Source organism: Perca flavescens, chromosome 2 (genome assembly GCF_004354835.1).
Source record: "Perca flavescens isolate YP-PL-M2 chromosome 2, PFLA_1.0, whole genome shotgun sequence".
Lineage (NCBI taxonomy): Eukaryota > Metazoa > Chordata > Actinopteri > Perciformes > Percidae > Perca > Perca flavescens.
Genome location: NC_041332.1, coordinates 34,032,597 through 34,060,450, shown reverse-complemented (window position 1 = coordinate 34,060,450; position 27,854 = coordinate 34,032,597). Strand labels below are relative to the sequence as shown.

The window sequence follows — 27,854 nt, the reverse complement described above, 5'->3', positions numbered from 1 at the left end:
TTTCTGAAAATTCTGCATGCGCCAGGTAACATACTTAGAGACACTGGGGGAAAACAAGATCTGTTCCCGGAAAGGGTTGATGGAACTGGGAGGTTTACCATAATACGAGGGGTAGCTGGAGATGATTAGGCTGTGCCTCTTCATCGTATCCTCTCAAGATCTGAGTTGGTGTCTGGTTATGTAGAGATAGTGTGGGTGCAGAGCCTCCCCTCCCTTTGGTTGTCCAGTTGTGCCTTGGCTCGCCACGCTATGCTCCCTGCTCACCAGCTGTCATCACAGGCAAACATTTTTGAAGGAAGCAGTGACCAGACGCTCTGGTGGCCTTCACTGCCTGGGCCGGTCAAATGAGACCGTACTTCAAAGACAAACGTCCCTACCAAGTAGGCAATTTCCTTTTCCTCGTCCATGTCCCTCTGAGACCGATACTGACTCACCCATTTCTCGTCCCGGAGGTATACGGTTTATCAATGCTGTCACACACTGCTTTCCCAGAGCCTGGGTTGCTGACATCTGGGCTAAAGTTCTGGACCTGATAGTTCTTCAAGAGATCTCCTGCAGGCCACACTTGTCAGTTGCAACCAAGTCTTCCTCATCACCTTGCTCTTTAGTCACCAACCTCATGAGCTCCCCCTATGTTCACGGAGCTTATTTGATAATAAACCCCACAAAGGCTTTGAATTCGGTCACTGATGTCTATTCTTTGCCACCTCCAGTTCGTTCCAACAGCTCCCCCTACTGCTCAAATAACTCTGTTAGCTCACAGAGCTGCTCCATCATTCCAGTTATAATCAATAATAGACCAGACAGAAATCGGCCAAAATGGATGCCGACGGCTCCTCTGACTGACGACGGCACGAAACACACAGACTCGAGTCACCGACCTCGCCAGACTGTCCAACAGCCGATTATCGGGTTGGTCTGTCAGAGCCTTAACTGGCCCTACTCACATGAAAGGCCATACACTAGATCTGGTGATGAGTAAGGGTCTTAGTATTGATGCTGTTAATGTTAGGCATCTAGTGCTGTCTGACCACTACTGCATTTTCTTTGATGCATTGGTTCCTCCAGTCATTCAGACACAACCTAAAACGGTCAAAAAAAAAGGTAGATTACTGATACCTGATACTGACTTGATATTAGCTAATCAGAAGAAAGAATGCAGGAAGGCAGAACGAAGATGGAGAAAAACGAAAACACGGAATGATCATGAGATCTACAAAGAGAAACTCTGTCAGTCTGTCAACTCTGTGTGACGCAGTATGAGGCAGTCCCATTTTTCAGGAATTATTATTGATAATATTAATAATACACGTGCCTTATTTGCCACTGTTGATAGGCTAACTAATCCCCCTCTGCAGTCATCCCCTGACTTTGTCTCAGCTAAACGATGTAAGGAGTTTGCCCAGTTCTTCCAGAACAAAATTGAAAACATCAGAATAAATATTAGCTCCGCTTTGAGCGGGAAACATTGAGACTATATCATCCCATACAAAAAGAATGGTCTCTATGTTTGAGTTTATTCCAATTAATGACAAAACAATGGATGAAATAGTGCAGCTTCTGAAGCCATCCCAGTGCGCCTTAGATATCATGCCTGCTAGTTTCTTTAAAAAGGTTTTTAGCTCATTTGCAATGGATTTGCTGCTTATTGTAAATGGCTCCTTACTCACAGGCATTTTCTCCGCATCCCTAAAAACTGCAGTTATCAGACCCCTTCTGAAAAAGAGAAATCTCGATCCACACTTAATAACTACAGGCCTATTTCAAATCTGCCCTTCATAAGCGAAATTATAGAGAAAGTTGCTTTTAATCAAATGTATAAGTTCCTTCAAACAAATGACATCCTTGACAGTTATCAATCCGGTTTCTGCAAACATAATAGTACCAAAACTGCTCTCATAAAGTTTCGACATTCGCCTGAATACTGATGCTGGTAGTTTGACAGTCCTGGTGTTATTGGATCTTACTGCAGGTTTTGACACTGTGGCATGTGTGTGACACAATCCTTTTGGATAGATTGGAAAACTGGATTGGGCTTTCAGAAACGGTCCTCAGGTGGTTCAGGTCGTATTTAGATAGCAGGGGATATGTAGTTAGGATGGGCAATTTTGAATCTGAGAGAACAACCATGACACATGGAGTTGCACAAGGGTCTTTTCTTGGGCCCCTTCTGTTCACTATTTATGTGCTTCCTCTCTGTCACACTCTCCAACAGCATAAGATCTCTTATCATAGCTATGCGGATGACACCCAGATTTACCTAGCACATTCACCAGATGATTATGCTCCTATATTTTATCTTCAGGAGACTTAACTATTGTAGTGGTATCTTTACAGGTCTCCCTAAAAAATCAATCAGACAGCTGCAGCTGATTCAGAACGCTGCTGCTCAAGTCCTCACTAAGACCAAGAAAGTGGATCACATCGCTCCAGTTCTGAAGTCTTTACACTGGCTTCAAGTGCCTCAAAGAATTTATTTCAAAATACTTTTGCTGGTTTATTATATTATTTCTGATCTGCTACTACACTATGAACCACCCAGACCTCTCAGGTTGTCTGGGACAGGTCTGCTTGCTGTCCTCAGAGTCAGAACTAAACAGGGGGAAGCAGCATTCAGTTTTTATGCTCCACATATCTGGAACAAGCTCCCAGAAAACTGCGGGTCCGCCGCAACTCTCAGTTCTTTTAAATCAAGGCTTGAGACCTTTCTTTTTGATGTTGCCTTTCTTTAAATAATTGTTCATTTCTTATACTGAGGTTGCATTGTTGAAACTGTAGGACAATCTATATAAGCATATAAAGAGAATTAAAAAGTAAGACCGGTGGGACCGGTCCGTTCTGGGAACAGCAAGAATTGCGGGTGGATTACGTGTATAGAGCAATGATTTATACATTGTCCCATACTAGCAGCCTAAAAGCTTGTATTCTATCTGCTTTTATATTTTTAATTGTTTTTCACTGCTCTTTAATTTTTAATGTCTTATACTGCACTGTAACTTCTATTCTCGTATTTGATCTGTTTTTAATTTTTTTATCGTTTTTAACTGCTCTAATGTTTCATGTAAAGCACTTTGAATTGCCCTGTTGCTGAAATGTGCTATACAAATAAAGCTGCCTTGCCTTGCCTTGACTATAGACTCACTATGTCTTTGTCTGGAGGAAGTAAACAATTGGATGCAACAAAATTTCCTCCAGCTAAATAAAGATAAGACCGAAATAATTCTCTTTGGCAATAAAAAAGGAAGGCTAGCACTCAGTACTTACCTTGATTCTAGCAGAGGTGTCAAAAGTATTCATATTCATTACTCAAGTAGAAGTATAGATACTAGGGTTTGAAAAGACTTCTGTAGAAGTTGAAGTATCAACTCAAGCTTTTTACTTAAGTAAAAGTGTAAAAGTACTGGTTTCAAAACTACTTAAAGTATAAAAGTAAAAGTAATGTAAGGGGGGAAAAAAGGACAAACGCTTAGCCCACCCCACAGGGGCCTATAGTGCACTACCCCACCTCCAAAAAAAAAAAAAAATTTCTAAAGGTCATAATGACTATAATAATGTTATATTAAAATCATACGTGCAAACTCAGAGGGGCTGAAAAAGGTGACACATCTTTTCTGTGTTTTTCAGATAATGGCAGCTACAGTCTTGTGTTAGAATCCTCTCCAGTGAAATACAGACACACTTTTACACTGTTTAGCTGTCAACATTTTAACCGTGTTTACTCCACCTACTAGCTAACGGTAGGCTAACGTCACCTGCTGCCAGGTGTAGCATTAACTAGCGTCCCGTGCGGCGATGTTTCAGTTCCCTCTAACGTCCATTTTTGGAGCATAAGAGAGAAGCGCAGGCATTTAAGATGCACCTAAATAAGGCACCGAAATTCGCGTTGCTATTCGGTCCGGTAGATAACAATCGTTAAGGCACCGGTGCCGTATTAGCACCGGGTCTGTGTAGGTGTGATGGATCACGTACAAACCAATAGGGTGTCAGAATGGTATATGTTTATACTTCTCATCCAACGGAATGAAAACAAGTCAAACTGAAATAGGAGTAACGAGGCTATTTTTAAAATGTAAGGAGTAGAAAGTACAGAAAATTGTGTGAAAATGTAAGGAGTAGAAGTAAAAAGTATGCTGTAAAATAATTACTCCAGTAAAGTGTAGATACCCAAAATTTCTACTTAAGTAAGGTAACGAAGTTATCATTCTGGCATCTCAAAAACATAGCGAGTATCAGAAACTTTATGTCCAAGCAAGATCTAGGAAAGATCGTTCACATTTTATTAGACCATAAAACAGTTGCAAATCATTCAAAAATGCTGCTGCTAGAATTCTGACTAATGTAGCGTAAATTCTTTCAGGGAGACTTAACACTTTTCTCCTAAACTGATCAGCTGTTTTCGAGAGAGTCGATTTTCAGTTAAACCAATCAGATCCGGCTGCCCCATTTTCCCTGCATTACGCCACCGTTGACAATGCCATTAAACTAATAAAACTGTCCAGCAGAGGCGCTTGGCTTTCCAAGGCAGACATAACAGATGCATTTAAAAATTGTTCCCATACATCCTTCCCAGTGGCCTCTTTTTGGTGTCAGGTGGGATTCCAAGTACTATTTTGGGGTGCGTCTGACTTTCGGCTGCCGAAGCAGCCCATGTATTTTCAATCACATTTCTGAAGATCTTTGCTGGATCCTGCTTAACAGGGTTTGGGTGCCTTCGGTGCTTCATCTGCTCGATGATTTTTTGCTCATCGATCCCCCTCACGATAGTGATGGCTCATCCCTGGGCAAGCTGAGAGTTTGTTTTCAGTCCCTCGGGGTGGGCGATTACTCTCGGGATATTGCATAACTTGGTTTTTCCCTATATATTGATATATAATTGGAATCTGTGTATTTGTTGGCTTTTTATGCTTTCCTGAGATGTGGTGAATTTACTATACCCTCTAAATCATTCAATCCCATTAGTGATATCACGTTTTCTGATCTGGTATTTCATTCTCATCATTACAGCTTAAAACTTAAGCATTCGAAACGTGGTGGCTCCTGTTCCATCGTTGTTGCCCACACTGACAATTTTCTGCCCTTTTAAATCTATGATTAAATATTGATCAGTAAGGCCTCATTCTAGCTCCCTTTCCCCATTGTTTGTTATTGCTGGGAATTTCCCTGTTTGTCTAAAGTTTGGTTTAACCATCTCTTAAAACTCGTCCTCATCAAAGCTAATATTTCACCTCTGCATTATTTGGGTCATTCATTTAGAATATGAGCTGCTACTACTGCTGCAAATCAAGGTGTCCCAAGGACTTCTCTACAACAACTTGGACGATGGGCATCCTCTGCATACTCATCATATATTCATCCTGACATCGGTGACGTTCTCACAAATCAGAGATCCCTCAAACCATGACTTACGGTAAGCATGCATTTAACTGGTGGTGGAGTCATTTTATGGTCAATAATTATTGTACATATTACAGAATAATTAGATTTTTCGTCTATCAATCATAATATGTATATGTGTGTATATATGGGTAGGGTATTAATGTTGCTTCCTACCGGCCTGAATTGCTAAGGTTGTTGCTGCCGGCCCGAATTGCCGAGATTCATTTTGTCTTTCTTATTTTGCCACCTGTCTAAATGACAGAGGTTTTGTGTTTTTCCTGCCTGAATTGCCGAGGTTTCATGTTGCTTCCGGCCTGAATTGCTGAGGTTTCATGTGCTGTGGCCTGAATTGTCGAGGTTACTGTGGCTGCTGGCCTGAATTGCCGAGTTTTCATTTGCCACCTGTTTTTGTTTTTGGACGAGAGTTATTTTGCCACCGGCTGTTGGGCCTAGATTTAATTTCTGTTTATATGTATTACTACACCTGCTTTAATTACTATATTTCTTTTTGTATCATTGTACAGAAAAAAAAATCACGTAGCTCACTTTAAGTTTTTGGGAGATATGTTCGGGTAAACCCTTTAAAATATATCTACATTTTATACGATGGAGTCTAATCTCCAAAGACTATGTACAATTCATATTTTGCATATGTAACTTACAAATAAATCTTGCATATCTGCAACGAAGTCTCTCCTGATTGAAATGTAGCTCAGCGCAAATTCTTTCAGGGAGACTTCAATAACTTTATCACTTTTGTCCTAAACTGATCAGCTGTTTTCGAGAGAGTCGATTTTCAGTTAAACAAATCAGATTCTGCCTTATATTTCACTAGCCAATCACAGAATGACATCCATGTTTTAAATCTGTTCGCTCCTCTGCGGCTGTCAGTTGTCATTTCAGGCAAGAGTGCAACCCTCCTCATCCCCTTCCAGTTCTGGTCTTCGTGCCCCTTTCACCACCACCACCAGTGTCTAGACTCCATCAGGGATATGTTCGGGTTTTCCTAAACCCTTTAAAATATATCTACATTTTATACCATGGAGTCTAATCTCCAAAGACTATGTACAATTCATATTTTGCATATGTAACTTGCAAATAAATCTTGCAAATCTGCAACAAAGTCTCTCCTGATTGAAATACCAAGAGGAGAGAGCACATTACTCCAATTCTGAAATCCTTGCACTGGCTTCAGGTTGCATTTAGAATCAATTTCAAGGCCCATCTATTTGCCTATAAGTCTTTCAATGACCGGGGACTTAATATATTGCAGATATGTTTGAGTATGAGCTGGGTAGGTCTCTCAGATCAGCAGGTACTGGTCTCTTCTCGAGAGCTTTTAATTAGTCTCGTCTAATGGTACTTTTAATTATTTAATTATTTTAGTTTAAAACTTTGTCGTACATTTATAAAAATGTGTTGTCTTTTCGTGTATCTCAGTGTATATTTGTTGTTGCTTTTTGGCTGTAAACCACTTTGAATGATCTCTGAGAAGGTGCTCTATAAATAAATTTGCCTTTGCCTTTAAAGTAATTGATCTTGTTAGGGGAAATGATGTGGCTGGGGAAAAAGGTAGTTCCAGACGGATCTGAGCAGCCGTTGCACTCAAATGAGCTCAGACAGGTCTTCACTGCATGTGTGATCACCCGTGCCCAGGCCAAAATGGGAGGACAGAAGCAGTATGTGGTCCATGAGCCTGCAGAGCTGGAGAGCAAAGAGGACTCCTCCATCGACCTGGGAAACAGTTCCTTTGGTCTTCCTGGTTAGAATCCCAAGTGTCAATGCTAGGGTGTTTCGGTGTGACACCCATATAACCTGGAGATCAAGCATGTGGCAGGCAAGAACAATGGGCCTCATTCACCAATATCTTCCTAAGAATTTTCTTACCTTTGTTCTTAATAAACTTCTTAAGAAAAGTCTACGTCGGATTCATGACAACAACAGAATTGTTCGCACATGTGTTTTTAGGATTGATGAATCCCTGCTGGAAATTAACAGATTAATCTCTATGGGTGTAAGGCGTCCGCCTAGCCCGGCCCACCTGCTTCTCGTCATAGTCGTCAGATTCATCTACCAGATAATCAATGATACAATCAAAGTAAGGGTAGACAGGCCAGTACAGCCCGATCCAGTTGGGGAGAGTTCTAGCCCGACCAGGCTCCTCTCCTTAACCTGTCTCTCTTAATGATTCTATTATAGTTTTAGACTGCCGGGGGACTTCCTTCCTTTGACACACTGAGCTTCTCTCTCCTCTCTCTTTCCCTTTGTGTGCATCCATGTCCCAGAAATGCTTGTTACTAACCTAGCTCTGGGGAGCTTATGTTGTTGTTTTTTTCGCCTAGCATGTTTCCTTGAATAAAAAAATATCATGGTTGCAGCTGTCGCCGTGGTCCTGCTGCACACCCTGCTATGCCCTGTTACACCCTGCTACGCTCTGCGGTGCCCTGCAGGACCCTGCTAGGCCCCGTTATGTCCTGCTACGTCCGGCTACGTCCTGCCAAGCCCTGCTATGCTCTGCTGTGCCCTGCTACATCATGTAACGCCCTGCAGTGCCCTGCTATGTCATGAACAACTACAACTACTATTTCTAGTCATAGTTCCATTATCTTTATTGTGACTATAATTGCCACTGTTCATCACACCCCCAGCCGGCACCGTCAGACACCGCCTACCAAGAGCCTGGGTCTGTCCCAGGTTTCTCCCTAAAAGGGGAGTTTCCTCACCAACTTCGCACTAAATGCTTGCTCTTGGGGGAATTACTGGAATTGTTGGGTCTTTGTAAATTATAGTGTGGTCTAGACCTACTCTATCTGTAAAGTGTCTCGAGATAACTCTTGTTATGATTTGATACTATAAATAAAATGACTGAAATTAATTGAATTGTAACGGGTGGGTAAACTGACCATAAGATCTCCAGAATCTGAGTTTGGGATGAGCCCTGATTCCATGTTTTACAGGATGGGATGTCCAATCTACACACAACAATCAGGGCCATAGCTGCCATTAATGCCACTGAGGTCATGCCTTCTAAATCTTCTGAAAATGTGGGTTTTTTCCAAGAGACAAAAAAATCTATATTGTTTAATGTAAACACAGTGTTGTAGCATAGCCAGAGGGTCAGAAAAAGGATAGGAAGGCAGACTTCTTGAATTCCAACGAGTGTGTATTTATTTACACTGTGCAAGGTATAAAATGAGAAAAACTAACTATTGAAACTATCAAGAGAAAACTTGAGTAAATAACTAAATCTACTCATACAAAATGAAACAACACACGTGTTTGTGGCAGCACGGCTTCTCTTCCTTCTTCTGAGCAGCAAAATGCTACAACCTTAATAGGGCTCTCAATCTACCCTGTACCACTATCTCCCAGAGGTGGGCCTACACAACATTTCTAACATTACATACATCACACACTTCATGCTCCTTTACTAAAGTTAAAGGAGTTCTTCCCACTTCCAAAGCCTTGGCACAGAACATGACATCACTATTAAAATGTAACCATTTCAACACAAACCGGGTATAGTAAGTGCTGAAATGTTACACAAAAACAATGAAAAAGTTATATAGAATTATTGTTTGATTAGAAAATAGTGAAAATATACAAAACCCAACAGATATGCAATTTACAAAAACATAAAACAAAGAGAAACACAAAATCTTCACATTGGAAGCTGGAACCAGAAAAAAAAAAATGCATGCAGGGTCGACATCTGGACAAAGAATACTAAAACAAAGTTTGAGCAAAGACAATGTAGCCAAAAGAGGTCGACCCTATGATAATATTGAGCTGTCAATAAAAAATATATAGTTATACTTTTAAGTATGAGTGATGACATTAGTAGTCTAGCAATGAAAGGACAAGTTCAGAGGTTAGGGTCGTGTTAAGCTCAGTGGTAATAGTAGCCTAATGTAGTAGAATCAATAGAACTGGCAGTTTTTACTGGCAGAAAGTAAACTAAAAACTCATTTTAAATTAAATCCTGAAAGTGTAAAAACAGCTGACAAACGAGAAAGCTAGAAAAAAAAATGTGAGCCTCATTTTTTAACAACTATCAAACCTATTTAAACCTGATTTATTTCCTGCAAATACGTCTAGCCAATCATTTGTACCAGCTTCATAAAACACAAGGGCTATAAGGTCTATTCATTAGTAATATAGTCTGAGAGGCACAAACTTGGATGTGGCACACACACACACACACACACACACACACACACAACACACACACACACACATACATGCGGGCACACACATAGCTGGAGCGCACTCGGATCCCAGACAATCTGTTGAAGTCATAGTAAAATCCAAGTTAACGGAACTATGATGTGCACTTGAATGCAACATCAGATCTACCCTGTGACGGCCGAAAACTCCTGCACGAGCTGGTTGGCAGAGGGAACTCCTGAACCACGCGAGTAATAACCATAGACAGTATATGGTAATAAACCTTCCTCCGTAACACACCGCTGTTACAGGGAAACCGGTCTGTCTTCTTCTTCTCTTATTTAATGGCGGATTGCAAACAACTTTTAGGTGCATAAACCGGTCTGTTTGAGAACACCGTAGTCATGGACGGTTCTATTAAAACAGCAATTACATATTCCGAGGGAGTGAAAGAAGATTTAGAAGTAGGTAAAGCGGCTGCTTCTGTTCAAGGCTCCGGTGATAGCCGCGGCTCCTGCCTGAAGAACATGCGTTGCTTCATCCCGCCGGACTACCGGCATGAGCTGGTACAACTTTTCAAGTTAGCGGGACCAGTGGTAAGAATAGTTTGGAACTGCGTTTTTCCTTTTTGAACAGTAACGTTAACTGTTGCTTGAGTGGTGCCGTAAATGTTCTGTTCTGTTTGCTGTCTGTGCATTGTGTACATTTAATAAGGAATACAGTATGGGCTACATACTAAGTACATAAACCCAGTCTTGTGTAAGATTATAATTATTATTGAAGATGATGTAAACATAGCATAACTTTAGGCTTACTCACTGGCTTTTGGTCATGCGTTTGTTTCAAAATGTAACGGGATGTAGGCCTATTAGAGTTGCTGTGTCTTATATTAGTTTGTTATAACGTTAGACCATTACATTGTATTCAGTATGATCTCTTTATTTGTCATTTCACTCAGTACCTGCATACCAGAAGAAACGAAAAGTTGTTTCTCACACTTTACTGTTTGTCACGGTGCTATAATAAAAACAGGAATAATACGTGTAGGCTACTAAGAAAAAAAAAAAAAGATCAAATCTAAAATAGAACTAAAAACAAACATTCAGACAGAACAATCAGTCCAGTATAGGAACCATTTTAAAGTACAGTTCAATGGTGTCACTGTTAATACATAGCAAGCCACCTCTAAACAAATGCATGCCTACGTTCAACCATTGCATGGTATTTAGTTGGTTATCAGAAATACGTATTGTTATATTTATACAGTAAGGCTTATGATATCCATTAGGTCTTCACTCTATGAAAATGTGTATAATGCCTCATGTTTGTATTTATTTTGTATGAAATATCTGCCTTGTGTATTAAGATGAAAATGAGGACTGATATTTGTGTTTGTACTCCAGATCATTTCCCAGTTGATGGTCTTTATGATCAGTTTCGTCAGCACTGTGTTCTGTGGTCACCTGGGGAAAACTGAACTTGCAGCAGTGGCATTAGCAATTTCGGTGAGGAGGCTTTCTCTAATCCTATCTGGGTTTGAACTGGTATCCCAGCCTGCCAGTACTGGCATCTGATTTAGATAAACCAGATAGATATTAAAAGACAGATATCTTTTAATGTTTATGTTTTTCTCTTAATTGTTTATTTTTTTCTTTCTTGTTTTGCAGGTGGTTAATGTCACCGGTATTTCCATTGGCACTGGTTTGTCGTTAACTTGTGATACCCTCATATCTCAGGTAGTGTTCTCACCAGAGGTTGTTCTTTCACTTCCTTTATCTAACCAAGACAAACACAACTGCTACTGCTGCGTTCCCAGGTAGTCCTGGGGTCCCCTTTAAAACAACGCAACAAGGAGCTTTTGTATCATGTTAGTTCTCTTTGGTTATTGGCGTGATTTGGTGTATGGCATCTCTACTTATGTAAGTATCCGTCTACTTGTTTCATGCAGACGTATGGGAGCGGTAACTTGAAGCGTGTGGGTGTTATTCTCCAGAGGGGGGTTCTGATTCTGCTGCTGGCCTGTTTCCCCTGCTGGGCTATCCTCATCAACACTGAACCTCTCCTACTGGCTGTCAAACAGAGCCCAGAGGTTGCCAGGTCGGTCATTATTTAATTTCCCTTTAGAGACACCGCTGTACATGTGGTCTTATTGAGACTGACTTAACACTTATCTGTTATCCTCTTTCCCCCTGTTTTAACTGTCTATTTTTACTCAATGTTGCACTGTACAGCACCTTGTAACCATGGTTTTAAAAGGTGCTTTATAAATAAAATGTACCTACTTTCTAATCAATACACAGTAAAATGTGCCAAAACTTTGTTAAGCACTCATATGGAAGCCCAGTATTCATGTTATATTAAGTTTTGACTTGTCATAAGGCCCTGCAGTGTGTTTCAGGATGTGCCGTTATAAATCTGCTAAGCGAAAGGTTTTTGTTCACATTAGTCACTAAAACACTGATGCATGGGTCAAAATAGGGTCCAAGTTGAAAAAACAAGCAAATTATCCTTTACACCTGCATAAACTTTTTTTTGCCACTTGGGGGCAGCATAAAAAAGCTAAACACTGTCACCTTTTAGGTATATTTATGGCAAATGTTAGGAAATAGTTGATTGTTTACACATTCAGAAGATACAGAGGTACAAAAGTATTCATTCAGACTTGTGTTTATGTACAACCATGTTTTTCCACCCAACAATGAAATGCACATTTGTTTGTTATCTTTCTGCCTCAAGTATCGCCCAGCTGTATGTGAAGATCTTCATGCCTGCTCTGCCGGTGAGTTTGGTACATTCTAAACCCTCTGTATTAAGATAATAATACAAAACATACAGAGGTTTTCAATTTCTGCATGATCATTACTCTCAAGCTCAAATTTGCCAACACAATGCCAAAGTAATACTGATAATTTTTTCTGTTTTCATTTTCAGGCTGCCTTTATGTACCAGCTGCAAGGGAGGTATCTTCAAAACCAGGTACAGCAATGCAAACTACACTAAATGTTAAAGTTTATGGCTGAACCATAGTTATTAAAAATGATAAAATGATATTGATACCAGGTGCTGTTGTTTACAGGGAATTATATGGCCTCAGGTTGTGGCAGGAGTGATCGCAAATATCCTCAACGCAATCATCAACTACGTCTTCCTCTACTGTCTGGATTTGGGCGTTGCGTAAGTTTTCCAGCCTTAATATTTTGTAGTGGAACTTAGTAATTAGTAGCACATTATAACACTCAATGATGTCATTAAGAAACAATCAGATGTAGGCCTGGATATTGTTCAAAAAAGTGTGATACCAGCACTGATACCAATATAGTGACTTACATTCTAGGCCTTGAACAATACCTTAGAGAATTTTATAAAATCAATTTTAACAAAATGACATTAAAACATTACATAGCAGTATAGGATCTTGGTAGAAGTATGCTGCCTGCTTATTGGCTCACTTACGCTGATGAGATTTATTATTGACATTTGCTATTGAATTACGAGGCATTTTTCAATACTCGATACTAAGGAGGCAATTTGGTCAGCGCCTAAAAAGTATTATTGTTATGTCCCTGAATTGAAGGAAGTTGTACTTCATATAATATGGTAAATATAGTTCAGTGAATGTCCAAAACATTTTTTTGGTTATGTTTGATTGATCAATCAATCTTTCTGTCTTAGCCTGATAAGACTATACCAATCCAACATAACAGATATTAATGCCTTTTAAATTTAATGTAACAAATGTACAATTCAAAATCTATTATCATTTGTCAAATGTAGTGTTCATTACTCAATTGTTGTATTGGATGGCATTGTGCGGAGTGTTATTATGCAACATCTTTTGTTTATTAATCTGAATGATCATCTGGACCCCAATTGTTTTTTTTTCTTTAAGTGGATCTGCTGCAGCCAATGCTATCTCACAGTATTTGCTGGCTGTTATCTTATTCGCGTACATCTGCTGCAGGGGTCTGCACAAGGCCACATGGGGAGGTCAGTTGTTTTCTCATTGTTTTTGAGATATTTGACCACAACGTACATGCAATTGATTAAATATCTTTTCTTCTTATGGGGTTGACTGCAGTCATTGTCTTATTCTATCCAGTAATTTCATCCTCTTTCATCATTCAAGTCTCTGGTCTTTCAGAACTTCTAAATAGGTTGTCTGTTGTTGAACATTCCAGTTTTTAATGTTTGACTAGATTAGTTACACTCTATAACTGTGTAATGTTGTGTAGAGGAGAGGTTACAGTGTGACGTAATTTGTCAGAAGGCTGTTGTATAAGACTAGCAATAATAGTAGTGCAGTCATCCCGGCCTTTTTCTGACTTGAACAAAAAGTTTGCACATCTATTTATGTATTGAGTGAACCATTTTAACCTTGGCTCTATTAAACTTGAAGCCCACTTTATGACATCAACATATGTCCATCCTTTTCTGTATTGTCATTTTAGCATAGCAAGAGTTTTCTCAAACATGAGATGAGAAATGAAAAGATAACCTGTAGCTTAACGTAAAGACCTCTGACCCACAGGTTGGACACTGGACTGTCTGCAGGAGTGGGGACCCTTTGTCCAGCTGGCCATCCCCAGTATGCTCATGCTTTGTCTGGAGTGGTGGATATTTGAAATAGGTGGATTTCTGGCCGGAGTGATCAGTGAGACTGAGCTGGGAGCTCATTCTATACCTTATCAGCTGGCGACCTTAGCTTACATGGTAACCCTTCTAAATGTTTTTCCCCGCCCATCATTATGTATTAATTTTAACTGTTAACTAGAGCTGCAAAGATAAATCAATTAGTTAACTATTTAAATAATCGGCAAGTATTTTGATAATCAATTAATCTGAGTAATTTTTTGAAGAAAAATGTGAAAATTCTCTGATTCCAGCTTCTTAAATGTGAATATTTTATATTTCATTCACTTCTCTATGACAGTAAACAGAATAGATTTGCGCTGTGGACAAAACAATACATTTGAGGACGTCAACTTGGGCTTTGAAAAACACTGATCGCCATTTTTCCCCATTTTCTGTCATTTTATAGACACTACTAATACACTACTAATCAATTAAAAATTAAAGAAAATAATAGACAGATTAATCGACTATTAAAATAATTGTTAGTTGCAGCCCTACCGCTAACCCTCTGTTTGTCTACTGGTCATAGCTCTAGTAAAATAATGGTTAAGCATAAGTAGCACTAATACACTTTTGGTAATAACTGCTCTATTTCTTCTTATAGTTCCCACTTGGATTTGCTGCTGCTGCCAGTGTACGGGTTGGGAATGCTCTTGGTGCAGGAAACACAGAGCAGGCCAAACTGTCTTCCAAAGTCCCCATCGTTTGTGCATGTAAGACCCCATGCATACTGTACATTAGAGTGCGGATTGGGACACCTTTTTCTGTCCAAGCCCGGGCCGCGTCCGACAGAGTTAGTAACCGAACCCGGCCCGTGCCCGACAGGCATTAAGATATTTACTGTTTGTCCGCGCCAAACAGTTAAAATCTAATTTTTTTCTCATACTAATGAATATGTACATTTGTTTGTGTGAAAAGCCCGCTTTTATTAAGCAACTGTAGGAAGGCATTCGGAAATGTCAACAGATGAGCGCATCAGCGCACACAGGGCAACAAGCGCACTTTAACACAGGCGCATAGCTACATAATAAGCTGTTTTAAATTTAAAATGTTCAATGCCTTATTGCGCTGATGTGACCAAGCCCGACCCGAACATCATTTCTAACTAGAAAATGCATTTCCTGCAGGAAATGCGTGGGAATGCTGAATAGCTGAATTGCTAAACCTAAACTGGGTGAATAGCTTAAATCCGTAAGAAGAAGTTGAAGTAGTGAGAGTAGTTAAAAAAGTGGAAATCGTTTTAATAAGTATGAATTTCTTTAAAAAGTTAAAAGTTGACGCTTAACTGAATTGTTGGCTTTAAAAGTTGAAAAACTGTGTAACATTGCGAGGTCTGAGTATATTTTCTAACTGATAATGACTCACATATGCAGAAATATGAAACAAATTGTATGAAAAATCTTAAAGCCCAAATGCATTGCACCGCACTGCTGAAATATCTGGAAAATTGTCAGAGATGGAAGCTAAACTGCATTACCTAAGTAAGTGAAGAGCTAAAATACATTGTTAGAAAAGCTGGAAGCTGAACTGTAATACTGTCAAAGATGAAAGTTGAAATGAATTACCTGTAAATTTCTTAATATTTAAAAAAGTAAAGTTGAATGGTTTTAATAGCTGAACGTATGCAGAAGTTACGGAGAGGCAAAATTAAACATGAATAGCTGAATTGCTAAAGCTAAACTGGATGAATAGCTTAAATCTGTAAGAATAAGTTGAAGTAGTGAGGATAGTTGAAAAAGTGAAATAACATCATCAGGGACACATTGATTGATGTATCACACGGGATTCAAACCCGGGCCACCAACACCAAAGGCACGGCCATATCCACTATGCTATCATCAGCATAGATGAATGCTGTGCCTTCAGTACTTATAAAGCCTCTCTTTGATCATTAATCACCACACCTGCTAATGTTAATGAGTGAGAGACAGTGTGAGAGAACACTTCAAACAAGCCTTAATAAATCCACAACAGTACATGCTATCGAAACATCGACTTCACCGTTAGAGACACACGGCCTTTGTGAACGTATCGGTATAATATTTATGTGGATAAACTTAAAAATGTGGGCATATTAGCAATTTAAAAAAGTGGTTCACTCTGCCTTTCGCTCCGAAATGTGGAGAACGTTAAACAGGGCAGTGAATGGAGGAAGGTGTGGAACTCTTGTCATTTGGAAGCTCACCGAGCCAAAAGTATAAGGCGTTATCACATAACTGAGCACATTGCCTGACACTAAACAAAAATTGTGTATGACAAGTAAGAACTGAATATTGTGTGAACATTTTAAAGTTTGTTTGGCGTCTGTAGGTGAAAGTATGAAGGAGCTGAAAATTTTGGGAGCGGAAGATTTTAAGGATTTGAAGCATGCTCTCATTCACTTCAATGTTAAAAAAAGTGTTAAAAAGCTTAATATTTTAAAAGTATAATTAGTAGAAAAAAAGTTGAAGAAGTCCCATCATTAGCTGAAAGAGCTGAACATTTTAAAAGTTGAATGGTTTTAATAGCTAAAAGTGTGCAGAAGTTACAGAGAGCCAAAAAATTTACAGAATGCTGCTGAATCGGCATTCCCACTAAATAAAGAACAGAATAACAATAGTTGGAATGCTGTTGAATCAGCATTCCCACTAATAAAGAATAGGATAACAATAGTTGGAATGCTGCTGAATCAGCATTCCCACTAAATATCTGTCCGAACCCGGCCCGGCCCGGCCCGTCGGGTCCCGTCAGGCCCGGGTCAGGTATCCATCCTCTACTGTACATGATGCCTTCACTTGAGCGGTAGTAGTAGTTTAGCGGCCTTGTGTAGTCTAGACTTTTCTTAAAGCCTTTGGTTTGAATGTTTATTTCCTATTCGGAGAGAGGAATTTAATTTAATTTTTGACCCATTACAAGAGCTATAAGAGATTCCTTGTAATCTCTCAGATTGAATCAATAGTCACACTTTATATTTAAAATGAATCATTGCAATTATTGTACACACCACAGTTTTGAGCTTCTTCTTACACTTGAACCATCCATTCATAATATTCCACTTTCTTGTGTTCACCTCTTCCCTGGTAATTATAATATGTCAATTTCTCCCCATGGCAGTCATAATTGCATGTTTCATTGGAGCCAGCCTCAGCCTCGCCAGAAATGTCATAGGCTACATCTTTACATCAGAACAGTAAGTAAAGTCTTTGACACAATACTCAGTAACATTTTATTTGAAGGGGGGTGTGCATAAGACTGACATGACACCGTCATAACTATAACATAACATTCGCAGAGTCTGCCATACAGTATCTGTTGCCCAGTTTGTTCCATTTCAGTTAAACTAAACAAAGCTAATCTGTTCCTTGTATTTATATGTAAGCTGGAGATGTTTTTTCTACAGTTACCTAAGTAAAGAACCTTTGTCAAAACATCTTTTAGTGTCTACCAATAATCTCTATCTGCATTTTTTAGAGACATTGTACAGAGGGTTGCTGACGTCATGATCATATTTGGCTTCATGCATCTTGCTGATGCTGTTGCGGTGAGAAACAACCTAATGGTAGTAATCAGGATTTTAGACCTAATATTCACATATACAGAATGTGATTTGACCAAATCTCTGTTTGATTTGGGCAGGGTGTGGCTGGAGGGGTTCTCAGAGGAGCAGGGAAACAGTTGATTGGAGCTCTGTGTAACCTGGTGGGATACTACTTCATTGGTTTCCCTATTGGTGTGTCCCTAATGTTTGCAGCAAACATGGGCATTGTAGGTAAGACCTGACCATTAATGTACAGTTCTGCAATTACTGCTGTATTATCTCCTGCTTGTCAAATAGAGTTTTCGGAAAGCCATTAAAATTTTTCTTTTGTCTCTTTAAAAAGGACTGTGGACGGGACTTTGCATTTGTGTGTTGATGCAGTCGATTTTCTTCGTCACATTTGTGTGCAAGCTTGATTGGAAGAAGGCTGCTGAAGAGGTGCGAACCTACATCCCTTGACCAATGAAAATTTGACTTTGTCTCAAGATGAGTTTCAAGTTAATACCTGATGTTAATAACTATTTCTAATGTTTCTGATCAGGCTCTTGTGAGAGCAGGAGTCCAGATCAAAGAAGAAAATGAGATGGTTGAGATGAAAGTTAAAGGTAAGCTCCGACGCCCTAACAGAAACATCCTCATATGACAGTATGTTGTTAAAACTAAAGGTTCTCTCCAAACTTCCAGACTCGAATCAGAACCAGTACCAGGTCAGCACTACTGCATCTAGTGGTGAGATCGCTGAGGTGGACCACGCATATCAGGAGGCGCATATTGCAGACCAGAATAAATCCACTACCACTACAGTGGGAAATGTTTTGTCAGTAACACAGCTGGTTTTATGGCGTGGCCTCATATTGCTGCTCATGGTCATCATTCTCGTCGCTGGAATCATCGCAGACATCTTCCTCACCAGGCTGCTGAAATGAGTCATCCAATGATTCAAAGCTTGTTTTCAGACTGATGGCTGTCAGGATCAATAGCATCCGTCCATTAAACTAAATATAAATGTTAACACTGAATCACTTTGTAATGAAATGGTTACTGGTGCTGTTGATCTCACTGAGGATCAACCCCTGAGTCTGCAGCTTTGTGCACTGTTTAGCCAACAACCCTTTCATACACTACTGGACAGCCACTTAATGGCAGAGAGTTGAATCAAACAAGCCAATAGGCGTGGAATATCTAGCCAATGAGACCCAGATATTTTTTGAGAAGTTACAATGTACAACAGTCTGGACAGCAATATGAAACCAAGCCTAGTATGGCACATAGAGAGCGAAAATGGCTTAATGCAATTTTGCAAGAATTTCTTGAGGCATGTTTGATTTGCCATAACAAGTACTAAGAGTAAGGTGCTGTATTCTGTATAATAGTGAATTTGAATAATTTACTATAATGTTAAAAGATATATGTGAGGGTATTTTTGTTGGTTTTCTTGCCTGTACTAAATGAACATGTTCTTATTTATCTTTTTATTTTTTTTAACATGTTCAAAATAAATTAAACTATTGAACATGCCAAGTTAAGTAGCTCAGGTAGAGTTAAAGAAGAAAAGGTTTGAAAGATGTTTTGATTTAAAAGAGAACCTTTTGAGAAGTTGACACACTGTGCCTTGGGTTCAAGTGAAAATAAAGTAAAGACACTTGAATGTATTTGTGTATAGGTATTCAGGTGGCATCACATGCCCCACAGTGAAAAGACTGAGTGTGTGTGTGTGTGTGTGTGTTTAACATATGGCAATAGTACTTCTTATTTTGTCATCAAAAGCTTAAAACATAAGAATTCTGAAAACCACAAATCAAATCCATATGCTTTTGCAAGTTTGTCATAGGTCACACAGGGGAAGGTGTAACCATAGACTGTAAAAATAATTATAATACTGTAAAAACGATTTTTGGATGAAAGAGTGAACCTAGAGGTTGACACGGCCAAGCCATTGTTGTTTATGGTTTACATTTATAGCAACCCATTTTAAAAGGCAATTTTTTCTCTAAAAACGGAACAGAAACTTGCCCTGGAACAATTCCTACAAAAGAAAGATGTGTTTGCCTTACTACCGACCAGCTTTGGTAAAAGCCTAATTTACCAGCTAGCCCGGCTAAAAGAATGGAGCTCAGCTCAAACCACGTTGTTGTGATCTGATTGGTTGAAGGACTATCCAATTGCGTACAGAGTCATTCATTTGAACTATGCCCGTTGATCACGCCTCTTGTGCAGTAGAAAATAAAGAGCAGATTCCCCAGACTAATGTTCAATCTTAAAAGATTGAGTTTGAGACTAGGAAATCTTCTCTAAAAAAAATCTGTAATCTCTAAAAATCTGTAATGTTTAATAGAAACACACTGTGTGTAGTGTAGCCAGAGGGTCAGAAAAAGGATATGAAGGCAGACAGTGAGTGTGTATTTATTAGTGTGCCAAATCCACATATGAAATGAGACATTTAAAATAAAAATAATAACACACTTGTAACTATAGAAAAAATTAGTAAAATAACATCTACTCATAATAAATGCCAGCAAAATGCCACTGCCTTTATAGGGCTCTCAATCTACCCTGTACTGTCCCACTATCTCCCAGAGGTGGGCCTACACAACATTTTTAACATTACGAACACAGGGCTTATAGTATTCTGGCACCGTGCCAGATCTCCGGCGTGCAGCCGTGAGGAAAATAAAATGTAGGAACTTATTATTTTCGAGTCAGTTGATTTCACCTACCAATCATATGAGAGGAACGCAGCTCTAACTAACGCAGGGCTTAAGTACTCGGGCCTTGAGCCCGATTTCTGGCGTTTGACTATTTTAGAAAAATAAATACATTAAAAAGTCCACATGGGATTTGTTTTGATGCGCTGGATTTAACCAATCGTCGAACTTCCAAATACCAATGAAACTAGTTCTAGCCAATCATGCAAAGTAGGGCGGGTCTTTGCCGAAATGTGAGAGTGCGGTGCCGGTGTGGTCTCCGTGGTAACGCGGCCAAAAAAAAAAAATGGAGCCAAAGTTTATCAAACTTGGAGCATGTAGATACAGCTTTAGTTGAGAAAGGAGTTAAAAACAAATGTCGCTGGGCATGAATAGAGGACAAGAGGAAAAGGGTGGAGACGGGAAGCCATTTAGCACTTGGTGTCTCAAATTGAGGGAGCCGGGTGCTTGCTTCTGCAGAGCATGTTGAAGGAAGATGCTGTACGGCAGCAGCTGTAAGAAAGTGCTTGCTAGTCACAAAGCTTCGGTCCGTGCACTCTGTAATACAAGTATGTTACCGGCAACAATGGCTACCGCTACTACTGTGCCTTCTGACCGACCATGATACAAACAATACGTGTGTGCACGTTCGTAGCGGAACAGGATTTGTCATTAACGATGGAAACTGTGTGAAAACTATCTGAAGCCCAATCTGCCCAATCTGCCTGGAATCAGCATGGCAGTTATTTAAACATAACGGCCTTGTCCCAGAGTCTAGACATCTAGCTATATGAAAAGCTAAACAATGCGACGTTTTTAATAAATGTAAATAAAGCAGCTAATATCAACATGGACAAAATCATGAATGTACTAATTTGCTTTTTTGATGATGACCTGGCCAAAGTAACAACACAACATCTAGAAAGTTTTGTTTTCACAATGATTCATTGTAGGATTATGATATTATTGCAATATGCAAATCTACATTGACTCTTAATTTAACATATGGTTGGAAGAAGTTAAAATTGATCCAAAACTTTTTAGTTTTGAGAAATTATGACTTTTGTTATTGTGCAGTGTTTCCTCTATGTTGATTGGCAAGTGGCGGTCCGCCATGGTTAGATTTCTCCCGCCACGGTATCACAAATGTACAAAAAGAGCATTTCAACAAAGAATAGCGCGGACAAGCACTTCACAACGCGAGTAGGCACGCGTGCCACTCATAGAAAAGGGAGAAAGAAAAAAGAGACAGGCTGTCCTCCAGTTGAGATGGCATGTGTGCATTCTTGAGAACTGTAAGTCGTATAACTTAAGCCTGTAATAGTCTATAGTTCTTGCACATTTTTAGTTTCACCTTCACCTGCTAGCTAAATTGTGAGTGACACTCTCAGAGGGAGGAGATTGAGAGAAACTCGAGGTTTCTTGAAGAAAACCTGCTCCCGACCAGGTTAGGTTCACAGACTCAGTTACCATAGTAACTGACTCCGAGGTTAACTTACCTCTCTTTCTGGAACGGAAAACCCAGAGTTTCCCTCATCTCAGGGTTAACCAACTCAGAGTTTTCACTAAACCTGCTTTCTGGAACGGGCCTCAGGACACCTTTGGTTTGTTGGATTTCTTTAAAATAAATCCTTGAGCTTACTTGTGTTTCTGCCATCTTGCACTTGGGTCCCAAATTCCCTGACACTTCTGACAGAAGGAATTACTGGAATTGTTGGGTCTTTGTAAATTATAGTGTGGTCTAGACCTACTCTATCTGTAAAATGTCTTGCGATAATTCTTGTTATGATTTGATACTATAAATAAAATTGAATTGAATTGAATTGTAACGGGTGGGTAAACTGACCATAAGATCTCCAGAATCTGAGTTTGGGATGAGCCCTGATTCCATGTTTTACAGGATGGGATGTCCAGTCTACACACAACAATCAGGGCCATAGCTGCCATTAATGCCACTGAGGTCATGCCTTCTAAATCTTCTGTGTTGTAGCATAGCCAGAGGGTCAGAAAAAGGATAGGAAGGCTGACTTCTTGAATTCCAACGAGTGTGTATTTATTTACACTGTGCTAAATCAAGGTATAAAATGAGAAAAACTAACTTGAAACTATCAATAGAAAATGTATAACTTATAAAGCAATAGTAAGTGCTGAAATGTTATACATATATATAGTGAAAATATACAAAACCCAACAGATATGCAATTTACAAAAACATAAAACAAAGAGAAACACAAAATCTTCACATTGGAAGCTGGAACCAGAAAAAAAAATGCATGCAGGGTCAATATCTGGACAAAGAATACTAAAACAAAGTTTGAGCAAAGACAATGTAGCCAAAAGAGGTCGACCCTATGATAATATTGAGGTGTCAATAAAAAATATAGTTAAACTTTTAAGTATGAGTGATGGCATCAGTAGTCTAGCAATGAAAGGACAAGTTCAGAGGTTAGGGTCGTGTTAAGCTCAGTGGTAATAGTAGCCTAATGTAGTAGAATCAATAGAACTGGCAGTTTTTACTGGCAGAAAGTAAACTAAAAACTAATTTTAAATTAAATCCTGAAATTGTCAAAACAGCTGACAAACGAGAAAGTTAGAAAAAAATGTGAGAGGAAGAATGATAGGCTCATTTTTAACAACTATCTAACCTGATTTATTTCCTGCAAACACGTCTAGCCAGCCATTTGTACCAGCTTCATGAAATACAAGGGCTATAAGGTCTATTCATTAGTAATAGTAAACTAAAGTAAGTAAGTTAATCCAAACTTGGATGTGGCACACATAGGGTGATATCAGGTAAAATGGGCCATTTAAGGTTTGGGGGTCCCAGCTCCTCTGGAATTTAGAGCCAATGACTGCAAAGGATTTCAAACTGTTGTCATAACTGTGCTTGATAAGTAACAGGTAATTTGATTGGTTTATGGTTGCTATTGTGGGTGGGGCAATAATTCAAATCAAGACTGCACCAGAAAGTTGCATGGTAAGTAGCCTGGCATACCAAATCTAACTAAACTATTATAAGGATGATAAATCTATATAAAAAAAAAAACATGCACATAAAAAACTATGCATAATATCTGTCTTGATGCCATCAATCAGAAATAATGTTGTTAGTTTAGTATATGAACATATTTTTTGAAAAAGTGATGTTTTTCTTGGCAGCCCAATTTACCTTAACCCTCTGAGGTAAAATGGGCAACATGGTTTCAGCTAAAATAGGCCATCATCTGTGTCATTCACAAACACACATACACATGTGTTTGAGTGTGTGTGTGTGTGTGTGTGTGTGTGTGTGTGTGTGTGTGTGTGTGTGTGTGTGTGTGTGTACGTACGTACCATGACCCCCCCCAACAGTAATAATGGTAGTAGATATTTTATTTACGAGTATGGCGAAAGAGAAGGAAGCGAGAGGAGAGAAGAGAGGGAGAAGAAAAGAGAGGAAGTGAGAGGAGGAGGAAGGATGAGAGACAAGCAGAGGAGACAGGAAGTGAGAGAACAGGTGAGGAGAAAGGAATGCAGAGGAAATGAGAGGAGACAGAAAGAGAGAAGGAGCAAGGACCAGAGAGGAAAGGATACAAAGATAAAACAGGGAGGGAAAGGAAGGCCAAACAACTTTTGTTCCATTCATTCAAACCTTTATTTAACCAGGATAAAAAACTCCTTGAGATTACAAATCTCTTTTACAAGAGTGTCCTGTGGAAAGAGGAGAGGATGAAGGGGGCCTTAGATGAATACAGGGAGGGAGTGAAGAAAGGAATTACAGTGAGTGTGCACCTCATATCACGAGCATGGGGTGTGCCGCGATGCACACTGCAAAGACGCATCAGTGGAAAGGTGACTGCCAGTGAACATGTGTCAGGGCGGAAGCCCTACCTTCCAGAGGAGGCGGAAAGGGAGCTTGCTGCCACCCTCAAGACAATGGCGCAGAGGGGGTTTCCCTTCACAAAATGTGATGTCCAGCAAGTGCCCTTTGATTTTGCAGCCAAGAACAACATATGTTGTTCATAGTTTCTCCAAGACAGCAGGGAGGGCCGGATATTACTGGTTTCAGAACTTTCTAAAGCGCAACCCAGAGCTTGGGATGCACAAGCCAGAGGTCCTGTCTGCAGCACGGGCTGTTGGACTCAACAAAGAGGTGGTTAGCCAGTGGTTTAACCAGTATGAGAGCCTTTTGGTCGAGCTGGGTATTGAGGGCACACCGTCACATATATGCGTGACAGGATGAGGTTTGCCCCTCCCCCTTACCTGTGCACGGGAGTGCGCACCAGCACACCTGGGGCTCATCCCCTTTGATTGGGAACAGGTGGGGGCTCTATTTAAGCCTGTGTGTAGACTCGTTTTTTTCTGTCTTCTCCTGTTGGGTGTGGAGGCGTGTCAGGGCTGGTGTGCTGCACACTTTTTGCCGCTGCCCTAGGTCGTCCGTTTGCTGTGGTGTGAGCCGACCCTGTCTTGGCTGGGGATGTCCCCGTGTGGGAAGATGTATAGCCTACCTGGGCTGCTGGCGTTGGGCGTCTCAGTAAGCTGCATGCCTCCCTGTTTCGACCCATTTGGGCGTTATCAAGATCTGACATAGTCTTATTTGTTATAGTGTGGGCCGCTGTGCACGTGCGCGGAGAGGGTGCCTCCGCCGGGGTCTGAGGGCGGCCTGTCCTGTAAATCGGTAAGTTGCTGTGTTTGCCTGTTTGCTTTAAATTCATTGCGGTCCTGTTTTAATGGTGTGTTTCACAACACAGCTGGACCGGGCTGCAGTCTCATACATGCTGCTGTGGGGCTATCGTGGTGCCACAACTAATTAAAGGGCCAGTACTCCCCGGCGCGTTCTTCCCCCCACTGAGGCTGTTCCGGTAAAAGTGGTCTGGATACTAGTACAAAAGTGGTCTCGATACTAGTACAAAAGTGGTCTGGATACTAGTACAAAAGTGGATACTAGTACAAAAGTGGTCTGGATACTAGTACAAAAGTGGTCTGGATACTAGTACAAAAGTGGATACTAGTACAAAAGTGGTCAGGATACTAGTACAAAAGTGGTCTGGATACTAGTACAAAAGTGGATACTAGTACAAAAGTGGTTTGGATACTAGTACAAAAGTGGATACTAGTACAAAAGTGATCTGGATTCTAGTACAAAAGCAGTCTGGAAACTGGTACAAAACTGGCTCTGTACATATTGTATTAACTGTTGTACATATTGCATGTGGGTTTTTGTTCTTGTTATTTTGGTTGATTTTGTTTGATTTTTCTTTCTTTTTCATTATGCATGATGGTTTATTGATTTGAATTGTGTTTTGTTTATTATTTTTCTAATATCATTACGTATTTATTAATTTCTAACAGAAAACATATTGCTATTTTAAAAGAATATTTAACTAAATAAAATTGTATATTTTTATAATTACTTTGTCTCTGATCCCTGATTTTGAGAATGGACCTGTGTGCTTTTTAAAGGTCCTGGGCCTATCACAAATGGCGTTGTCGGACATTTTTAGTTTCTCGAGTGCCATAGGCCACTCTCGCGTTGCCACATATGGAACTGTGACGAGTCTGGGCTTCAGGACCAGTTCAGTTCGACAAAGGTCGTTGGACAGGTTGGCCAGCCATGTGTGGAGGTGTGTGCCGGAGAGAAGGGGGAGACAACAACTTGTCTGGCAGCGTTCAATGCAGAAGGCACATACGATAATTATTTTTAAGGGCAAGCGTGTTTGTTCTGAGTGGCTACAGGGATGCCCGGAGAACACCAGCGTAAGGTGTTCAGACCAGACAATGGCTGGTTTACCTCTGACCTCTTTCTGGAGTGGGGTCAAATGTTCATTCAGTCCCTCCTAAGGGATGACCCCAGGCCCCACCTTCTCCTCCTTGATGGCCACAGTAGCCATGTCTATAACCTGGAGTTTATTAAGCTACTGAAGAGCAAGAATGTGCACATCATGTGCTACCCTGCCCACACAACCCATGCGCTGCAATCGGCGGACAAGGCCCTCTTCAAGAGTCTAAAACACCACTGGGACCAGGAAGGGAGGAAGTGGAGGATGATAGCTGGGCAGAAGCTGTCAAGGATGGAGTTATGTGCGGTGTTCAGCAGGGCTTGGGCAAAGGCTGCCACTATTGAAAATGCCCAGGCAGGGTTCCGGGGGACGGGGATGTTGCCTCTCAATAAAGATATTCTCCCTGAGACTGCTTTTGCCCCCAGCAAGACTACCGAAAGAGTGCTACCATCCACTCTAAGATTCCCGCCCACAAGGCCGTAGTCTCTCCCAACCCCGCCCACAAGGCCGCAGTGTCTCTTACCCCCGCCCACTGGACCATGGTCACCCCTGCTGACCTTGACCCACTCTGCCCGCTAGCCATCAGCCCTGCTCTCTGGACATCAGCCCTCCCACCCGCCAGCCAGACCTCAGTCCTCTGCTTCCCTGACACCCCTGCTACCTGTGGAACCACAGTACTTTTTCGCAGAAGATCAGAAGGTGGTGCTTGAAGAGGTTGTGTTGGAGGATGTACCGGAAGAAGATAATGACCTCTTCAATCAGTTCACATCACAGGAAGAAATCCACTCCCAGGCTGAGGGACCTTCCACCTCCACAGTAAGTGATATTTTATACTACTTTTCAAACTTAGGCTACATGACATGTTACACATGCATGCTCACGCAAACATATGCATGCACATTCATGCATGCACGCACGCACACACACATACACACAATTTAGTCCCTAATCATATAAAATGTACACCAAATAATAATTCTATTTCTTGCAATAACTTAGGCTCTTTTTGTTATTTTCTTTCTGTTCAGTCTGTGAGATCGGTCACATTCACTGACTTGATGTCAATGCCGCAAAGGGAGGGCCATCAGAAAGAGAGTGAAGCCACCATCATATAACCTCACAAGTGAGCAACACATTGAATATATTAAAACAAAAAAGTCATCCAGCAAGCAACCAGCCAAGCAAGCCAGCAAGTACCCGGGCAACAAGCAACCAAAAGTGGAAAAAAAAGCAGGGCAAGAGAAGCAAATCACCTTGCAAAGTCTGCAACACCCACTATGGTGACCCAAATGACCCTAAGGCTACTGAGGAATAGGTAAAATGTGATCCATGTACGGCCTGGTTTCATGAGAGCTGTGGTGAAGACAATGGTATCTGTAATGACGATGGTTTCTGTGTTTGAAAAATGTTTTCATCACACACAAACCTATCAGTTATCAATTTTAAATGTGAATTTTTGTAATTTGCATATTTCGTTCTAAATGTGTTGTACACACACACACACACACACACACACACACACACACACACACACACACACACACACACACACACACACACCCCACTGACATCAGTTCACTGATCTATGCTCTCCAAAATTGACTTTTTTTAATGGCACATATGAATATACACATGTTAAATGTTATGTGGCTGTATAAGCAACTGTGTTTTAAAATTAAAATTGATACTATTTCCCCAGTTTGACTGGCCCATTGTACC

The 27,854-nt window shown here is 40.3% G+C and overlaps 1 protein-coding gene and 1 long non-coding RNA gene across 2 annotated transcripts; both read left to right on the top strand.

The window, feature by feature from the left end:
- Nucleotides 1-9,723: 9,723 nt before the first annotated feature.
- Nucleotides 9,724-19,301, top strand: LOC114567713 (multidrug and toxin extrusion protein 1). Its single transcript, XM_028596821.1, has 16 exons — nucleotides 9,724-10,139; nucleotides 10,947-11,048; nucleotides 11,211-11,279; nucleotides 11,492-11,640; nucleotides 12,280-12,322; nucleotides 12,475-12,519; nucleotides 12,620-12,717; nucleotides 13,433-13,530; nucleotides 14,072-14,253; nucleotides 14,780-14,888; nucleotides 17,269-17,344; nucleotides 17,626-17,695; nucleotides 17,791-17,923; nucleotides 18,036-18,130; nucleotides 18,234-18,297; nucleotides 18,377-19,301. Exons 1-16 carry the CDS (start codon nucleotides 9,948-9,950, stop codon nucleotides 18,616-18,618), a joined length of 1,767 nt encoding a protein of 588 aa, XP_028452622.1. The 5' UTR covers nucleotides 9,724-9,947; the 3' UTR covers nucleotides 18,619-19,301.
- A 5,414-nt stretch (nucleotides 19,302-24,715) lies between these two features.
- On the top strand, nucleotides 24,716-25,624 carry LOC114547786 (uncharacterized). Its single transcript, XR_003691269.1, has 3 exons — nucleotides 24,716-24,889; nucleotides 24,962-25,033; nucleotides 25,107-25,624. It is a non-coding gene; the product is annotated as an uncharacterized LOC114547786 (long non-coding RNA).
- The last annotated feature ends 2,230 nt before the right edge of the window (nucleotides 25,625-27,854 follow it).

Excerpts from the sequence above, each read along its gene's own strand:
- LOC114567713 (XM_028596821.1), top strand. The coding sequence starts at position 9,948 with ATGGACGGTTCTATTAAAACAGCAATTACATATTCCGAGGGAGTGAAA. Across the intron at positions 14,889-17,268 it reads AGTCCCCATCGTTTGTGCAT|TCATAATTGCATGTTTCATT; the intron begins GTAAGACCCCAT and ends TCCCCATGGCAG. Across the intron at positions 17,696-17,790 it reads ATCTTGCTGATGCTGTTGCG|GGTGTGGCTGGAGGGGTTCT; the intron begins GTGAGAAACAAC and ends TGATTTGGGCAG.